General features: G+C 39.2%; 1 protein-coding gene across 1 annotated transcript in view; it reads right to left on the bottom strand.

Annotated features, from left to right (window-relative positions):
• Positions 1–383: 383 nt before the first annotated feature.
• smc3 (structural maintenance of chromosomes 3) overlaps positions 384–8106 on the bottom strand; it is an 18193-nt gene continuing 10470 nt past the window's right edge. The window contains exons 20-29 of the mRNA XM_088420423.1: positions 6900–7051; positions 6561–6719; positions 5466–5573; positions 4942–5050; positions 4541–4788; positions 2348–2560; positions 2077–2265; positions 1807–1984; positions 1614–1720; positions 384–928 (exon numbers count right to left, since the gene is read on the bottom strand). Coding sequence (XP_088276549.1) covers positions 857–928; positions 1614–1720; positions 1807–1984; positions 2077–2265; positions 2348–2560; positions 4541–4788; positions 4942–5050; positions 5466–5573; positions 6561–6719; positions 6900–7051 — 1535 coding nt within the window. The 3' untranslated portion in view covers positions 384–856. The remainder of the gene's footprint in view (positions 929–1613; positions 1721–1806; positions 1985–2076; positions 2266–2347; positions 2561–4540; positions 4789–4941; positions 5051–5465; positions 5574–6560; positions 6720–6899; positions 7052–8106) is intronic.

Raw genomic sequence — 8106 nt, forward strand, 5'->3', positions numbered from 1 at the left:
TGAGTGTTTTACAAGCAGAACTGCAATAAAGAAGATGTGCTATAAAACAGGCTGGTGTGTCCCGTTCCTTGACAGGCAGCAAAACCTGGCTGCCGCTTGAGGGCCACACATGTGACATAGACTTTCCCAACAAACAAAAAGGGATACAAGAAATATTGAAACAGTAGCTTCAAATTAAAGAACTCTCGAAAAAAAGTTTTATGTGCTTGGTGAATTGAGCCCTAATCCAGTGATGTGCTGCGACACGAAAAAATTGTTATATTTCTGCTACTTTTCATAAAAATAACTGCAAAAACTATTCTGAATGCTGTCTAACCACCTACAATCTAGTTAAACTGCGCCATCTAAAGGTAGAAACAGGAGTGGAAGTGTAGAAACATAGAGGCTTTTTTTACACTTTATTTTTAAAATGTATTACATACAAAACAAAAGCAGAAAAACGCTGCATATCCAAACCAAAAGGAGGATTCCAGCATATTCAACGAGGAAATCTAAAAACTGGGACACCTTTCCATCATGGGAATGATGCTGAACAATTCAATACAACACAAGTATGTAAATATGCTAAAAGACAAGATAACACAAAATAGTAAGCATAGAAAAAGCCACAATGAACATTTGATGGCACACAGTATAGTGGAACAATTGGCTGGACAGAAAGGAACAGGTATAAGTAAGTGTAGTATCGTATGTAAGTTAGACAAACCTTTGTAAAGCTTTTCTGCAGCACTGTAACTGACAAATTTTCAGTTAATACAAATTCAGTCAATCCAACTAATGCCAGGAAACAGCTAAGAAGGTAAGAGTGTACTTTGAACCTTAAGAACTCAGAAGAAGCAGATGCTGGAGTCAACCGTTAACCATGGGTGGTGTCATCCTCCACAAAGTCTTTGGCCTGCTCTGCTGTGATCACATCAATGTGACTCACCTAAAAAACAAAACAAAAAAAAAGTTCAAAACACAATTCACACCCATTGGGGACTAAACTATACGTTAGCAAACGCTTTATAATATTTGTTCTATCATGTATGAGTGAGGTAAGGTTACTATGGCTCGTGGCAGCAGAGGGCGCTGCAGCTATGGCTAAGAAAAATTAAGCAAGCGTTATAGTGCGAGGGGAAAAAACTACCATGTGTATCTCTAAATAAAAGCAGAGTAATTTAAAATTCCAAATTGAATTGCATATCTTTGGAAGAAAAACATATCACGTTCCAATGACAAATTCAAAATAATTTTAGGAAAAATAAATTGATTATATTAACATTACTGCTAAAAAAAAAAAAAAAAAAAAAGTCTCGATCAGAACAAATTCATTCATTCATTATCTTGACCAGTTATCCTAACGGTAACAGAGGCACTGGAGCCTATTTCAGCTTTTTTCTGACAACAGGCAGGGAACACACCCACTCAAATTCATTCTCTTGAGTTCATGATTTTGGAACGTAGGAAGGCAAAGCAAATACAAACCCTCGCAGAACATGCAACCGACAAACAAGTCCAAAAGTTGAGATTTGAACCTTCAAACTGTGAGGCAGATGTGCTAGCCACTGAGTTTCCAGCCTCAATTTTGCAAACTCTACAGACGTTGCAGTGATCCATAGGCCCCGGCTCACCTTGTTTCTGAATTTGACTCCATAGAACTTGTCAGCAGATTCCAGCAGCTCAGGCCTGAAGGTTGTCGTAATGAATTGAGCATGGCCGGCCAACTCAACAATCATGTCTTCATCGGAAACGCAACAAAAATGCGTCAACGTCAGTTTTCCATCTATCTTAATGGTACGTTTGTGCGAAGTAGCCGGCGGTTACCTGAGACGGCCTTCCTGTGCTGCGCGTCGAGGGCCTGGTCGATCTCGTCAAAAAGGTAGAAAGGGGCGGGGTCACACTTTTGGATGGCAAAGATGAGAGCCAGAGCCACCAATGACTTTTGACCTCCAGATAACTGCTGCATTTCTCTCATCTCACCCTGCTTGCCTGTGAAGGACACCTACACGCCGCAACATTTTCACCCAGTTTGAAAGAGCTGGTTCCTTGTTTTGATTCCTGGACATAACGGGCTACTAAAGAGATGACACTTACCCTGATCCCCACTCCAGTAAACTGATCCACAGAGGGCACGCTGCTCGCTGATCCGGAACCCCGTTCGCTGTCTGCGCCGCCCTCCTCATCCTGAGACTGACTGCCTTCAGCGTCGCCCTTCTTCATCACCAGCGTAGCTTTGCCTCCGGGCACCAGCTTCTGGAAGACTTCGCTGAAGTTCTTTGACACCTGTGGGTGCGGGGCAAGACTTCGGGTCAGGTAAATGACTAAAATTTGGAAGGCAATCCACATTAAAGTTTTAGAAGAGCACCTGCTTGAATGTGAGCTGGATGGCTTCATACTTGCGCAGCTCCAGGACGTTCATGAGCTCCATGATGGATTTGTAACCTCGGTCTAGCTCGTCTTGACGCTTTATCAGTTTCTCCTTTTGCTCAGAGAAGTTGACAAACTGATCCAAGGCCTTCTTGTTGACGTGACTGTATTTCTTCAGCTCAGTGTTGCACTGTTCCAGTTTCCGGAACAACTGGCCAAAGGGAATATCACAACGATACAATTTTAAAAAATAAATTGCTGCCACAGACGTCAAGTAGTTTGGCCCACACGGGTGCATTCACAGTCTTTTCATCATCATTATGTTACACTTTAAAAGGAAGAACGTTTGTGGACTCTAAATAACATTTTTTATGAACTTCTTTTTGCTTCTTGCTAATCTTTAATAATAGTATATTTGTCTTGCCCTTTGTTGTTCCCACATATGTATATACAAAAAGGATCCTTCATGCACTGATGCAAACTTGAATTGTTTGTACTGTAAAGAGTACATATAACTTGATTTTATTGATTTTATAAGGGTTAATTTTCAAGGTCTTTTAATTTATTTTGTAAGTACAGTGGAGTCCAAAGTTGTGGATAATAATTACATAATTACCATAAATATTTATATGATGAACACTTTTAATCAATGAATATGAAAATAAAATCAATTACAAACTCTAATTATGTCACAATGAGTGTACTTGTTGTGTTATTTGAAAGTGAAGTCTCACTTAGCAAAATGTCTAAAAAAAATATTGATCACCGTTTAAACCATTAAAATTGTGTATGTTAGGACCAAAAGTTCATAAGCGAAGACCAAAACTCATCTCAGAATCACACAACACTTGCTCATGGACTTCCAGCTTCCATCTTCTTCAAACACGGTTAGGTGATGAATTAGTAAAATGCTTAAGCTAGGAGGGGATGGAAAAAGACTCTCAAAACCCTATGACCTATAGAGTAATTGGAGTTGCAGTAGGGAAAACCAAGCAGCATCGCCCATCACCTCGCTGATCGACCTCTGCAATAAATGGCATCATCCTGCCCACGAGCACACTTCCATGGGGAAAGAGTTATTATGTGAGCTTTTTCATAAAGTGTGGGGCTATTCTCAGCATCGCCATGGAAGGAAAAGAAACACATACACACAAGAGTCCATGCTTAGGCATTAATGAAGTTGCAGCCAAGTGCACTCAGTCACAGTCTGAGCCACCAGAGGCAACTAACTGAGCACTGCCTCGTATGTGACTCACCGCTGAGTGAGCGGGTGGGCGAAGGCCTCAGGCCTTTTTCCCCTAAGGGAGCTTCTGCTTTCTTTGTTGCATTAGAGGTCAACACTTGGTATTTTTGAAGTGTCGAGTCATTCGAGTGGAGCAGAAAATCTACTTGACCAAAGTGTATTTTTCAAAGTTTGGGGTTCTATGGTGCTGCTTAAAAAAAATAAAAATAAAAAAGCGACAAGCGCGCAAAGCTTGTTGTAGGCCTACTAACAAATAGGGCTTCTTTCCACCAGATGTTTAAAGGTTTTAAACATGCTTTTAACAAGCGAGAAGTTTCTCACCCCAAAGTGTTATTTTCCTTCATTGATGCATTTCAATGCATTCCTTGCTTATTCTCCGCTCTCACATTAGCCTCGCTCCAGCAGGTAAATATGACTTGAGAAAAGCTTATGACGACAGAATAAATTCATACCTGAAGGACATTTATTTTAGAAACATGTATCAAAGTGTTTAAAAACAATCTTTAAGTTAGCGTTTATAGGACGCATCCTTACTTTTGCCTTTCGGTTTTTTTGGGGGGTGTCTTATATTTTGAGTTATTTTTTTTGTTTTGTTTTTAATAGTATTACAGTAAGATTTTTTTTTTTACTGCTTGTTAATTGAAAATGTTCATCTCTAACTTGCAGAAAAAAAGGAGCATCCCTAGATAGATGTATTTCTGAAATGAGCGCTAAAAAGTTCCAAAGTACTCTTTTAGTATTCACCTCTGAAATACTCATGGTCCAGAAAAATAAAACTTAAAGAGGGTAGGAGGAAAATGAGTTGATGATCCTTACTCTAACCCACCTGTCCCCCCCGAAAATAGACTCTTGTCAATTTACGTATATGTTAATAGGGAAACAATGTTTTTTTTTTGTTTTTTTTAATTGGTTGAGGTTTTAATCAATTGAAGGAGTGATGACAAATACCTGCTTGAGTGTGAGGGTCTGGTACTTTTCAAAAGCCTCCTGAGGTAGTGAGCCAAGCTCCCTGATTTTCTTCATGCACTCCTCTTTCTTCTTGAGGAGCATGCCCTGCCTGTTGGTCATTTTCTCCAGCTCCTTGGTGTCATGGTTGATGGCATCATTTTGTTCTTTTTCTATGTTCTTCCAGCGATCCATGCTCTTTATGTGATCTTTGATCTCAGATTCTGTCTTGTCAACCAAAGCGTCCAAATCTAGGGTGTGACATATGAGTAGTTCTCATTTTTATATGTAAAATATTACAACAATAGACCAACAAGTTGAATGAATAGTTGGCCGCTATACACCCATCAACTGCATAACAAGTGGAGAATGACGTACTCCTCCAGTCTGTAGTGTGACAATACCTTCTGATCGGGCCAGTGTCTCTTTGACCCGTTTGTTGATGGCATCTAACTCAGATGTTGTGGCTGTGAGTACAGTGCCCCCCTCTGTCTCTCGCAGCTCATTTAGCTCCTGTGTTTGCAAACCAAAATAAGGAGAGCCTTTATCATTCGAGTCCCTATTGTGCATTACAGGAATATGCAAATTTATTCCAGGTTTTGCACATATTAACATGTATTTGGGTTGATCTGTTCAGAAGTTAATTCACATAAAAACACAGGCTTAACAACTGGCCTCTAAATACATCTTCAGTGGCCACTTGAGACAGGGATCTGAATTTCCTGCTTTGCACGCAAATAAACAATAAAGCAAATTGGACCCAAATCCATGAGATAAAGTAAGGGAAGTATTAACTTGCCTCGTTTTGCCCGGGAGTGATGTACTGATCTAAATACTTATTTTACTCAATAAAGTGTGAGCAAGCTCATATAATTCAGAGGGAATCAATTATTTTCCCCGTTCACTGGACACAGAAACCACACAATACCTGTTCCACTTGATCAAGACGCTTCCTCAAATTCTCATTAAGGTATGTCTCCACTCGGGTCATGATGCCTTCCAACTTGATTCTTTCATTCAGCAATTGTCTGTTGTCCTGTGGGCGGCACAAAAAAACATAATGTTTGTACTACAAGTCTTGATTTGACAACCGAGAACACAGCGACCTAATTCATCATTATACCATGGTAAAATTAACTTGAAAAAAAATGCATGTTATGTCATACAGAAGAAGTGCAAACACAGCAAAAACATGCATGAAAAGCTGTGGATTGTGTGGGAAAATTATATAACACAAGTAGGGACAACTTGAGTTTATTCAGGTGAGAGCTGGAAGAGGCTGGTAGAAAAAAAAAAACATCACAGGAACCACCCACACACAGCTGCTGTCTGCTCCTTTAAGTGCAGCCAGGTCATTTAAATAAACTGCCAGCAGCAATAGGAAGACGGTGACAAAATTAAGACAATATAGTAGGTGGTATACTGTATAGTAGGTTCATTTTAGTCAGGAATAATTTCCTTCTAATTATGCTGCATGCAGGATGATTATATTGTTAACAATAAAAGCTTATTTGAGTGAACACTCAAGTTGGAGTTCATCAAAATGGCAGCAAAAAGTGAAGGAGCTCCTGTTTTTACTTGGGGCAGAACCTTTCGAAGTCCTTTTCACCTTTTATGAAGTCCAGTGAGCTCCATTTTAAACGTATAAACACATGCTGTATGATGTGATTACTGAAAATGATGGTATAGAAAACAGCTACTGTTTCATTATACATTTGAGCAAAGACTATTTATCATGAATTTATACAGCACACTGTATGTGGTTATATGACTTAAGTCACTTTGGTAAGTGTGAGTGTAACAAATTAACAGTTAACAATTAACAATTAACAGTTCCAGCTGTCAAACTTATCACCAACTGGTATGCAGCATGCATGTAAAATATGTGGGAAATCAGCTAACTCAGCCATCATTGGCTAACATAGTGCACCTTTCAAACCAATGTATGGAAAAAAATGGAATAGACAGGAAAGGAGAGTAAAACGTTCATAAAGCTTAACACCAGCATTCATCCTCCCCTAACCTGCTGAAGCTGACGAATCTCATCATTGAGGTCGTCCACACGCCTCTGGTCCTCCAGGCTTAGCTGGGAAAGCAAATCTGTACCCAACTCGTCTTTGAGGGACTCCCGAGTGGACTCCATGGCATGGAGGCTGGCCTCCAGACTCTGAAGACTTCGTTGCTGCACGAGAAACATAAGAAGACACATTGGCTAACGCAGCAGAGAGACATACTCAAGTTTTAGCAAAAGACCTTTTTTTTTTAAACAAAGCTTTGTTTTTGTCCTGATTAAAGTTAGAAATGGCAACTGTTCCCGTGATATGCAGTAACATACGTACAATATTAAGGTAACGTTGCTGACCTTAGGCATGAAAGTTTTCTCTGACTGCTGCCTTTTCTCCTTTAGCATCTTCATCTCTGACAAAATACTGTCACGGGACGCCTTAAACTTCCTTTGCTGAGTTTCAATCTGTTGCATCTGGTTCATCAGCTGGTCGATCTCATTGTTGATGCGTGAAAGCACGTTAAGGACATTCTCACTGTGTATTACAATCATGTGTGTGTGTTTTTTTTAAATAATTCATTTAAAATGTTCAATAGTAAAATTGTGCAACATTGTGTAAAATATAATTGTTAAGAAGTTAAATAATATGATTGTCTCAATGAAAAAGGGTAAAATAAAAAACAAAACCAAAAAAGGCTTGCAAACTGAGTGTGTGGAGTACATTTCTGAATACAAAGGCCTCAAGTTTAGAAAGACTAAACATCCTCACCAGTTCCTACAATTCAAGGCAAGTTAAAGTCAAGATGTATTCCATTTTAAATTAATTTTAAGAGCAACTTCACAATGTCCTCGATATCTACTGTTGTCCAATGTTGCTTGGTGCATACATGGTGTACATCTACTTGCTCTTAGGTCCTCACTAAAGCCCCATCGCTGTTTAGTGGGTTGACTGTGCAATGTTGCCATAATATTTTTTTAAAGAATGTTAATTTATTTTGCGATGTGAGACCACTTTAAATCATAACTTCCTACGTATTGTGCATTACCATAGTTTAAGACTCAAAGATGAATTTGACAAACATTTTGATGCAAATTAAGGCCTTTTTAGACAGGTGAATTCATTGCCTTTAAAGACAATTTTAAGAAAACACAGCAACACTTGCCACCTAACAGCTAAATGAACAGAGAGCATTATTGAGTGTTAATGACTTCTGCCCTTCACTGGTCCTTAGAGGTTGCAATGAACTCTATCAATGCAGGAAAATCAATAAACCAGCTGCTTAATATATTTAATCATGTGCGTAGGCAATGCAGGGTTTGACAGCGTTTCCTTTAGTGAAAATGACAAATGTGGAACGAATGTTAAAAATGTGATGAGCACTCAGCACGTCAAATTGAACAGAACGAAGTCTAAAAATCATTGGGGTCCTTTGTCTGTCTCAACAAAATGATGATGGACTGGACATGTAAATATAAGCGACGGCTGAAGTGATTCACTGCAATGTCACGCTCAGCAAGGGCAGAGGTGAAGAGGCAGAAAACAAGGCAGGGGTTTTAAATAATT

The sequence above is a fragment of the Hippichthys cyanospilos genome, chromosome 7 (assembly GCF_059441005.1).
Source record: "Hippichthys cyanospilos isolate Australia breed blue-spotted pipefish chromosome 7, RoL_Hcya_1.0, whole genome shotgun sequence".
Taxonomy (NCBI): domain Eukaryota; kingdom Metazoa; phylum Chordata; class Actinopteri; order Syngnathiformes; family Syngnathidae; genus Hippichthys; species Hippichthys cyanospilos.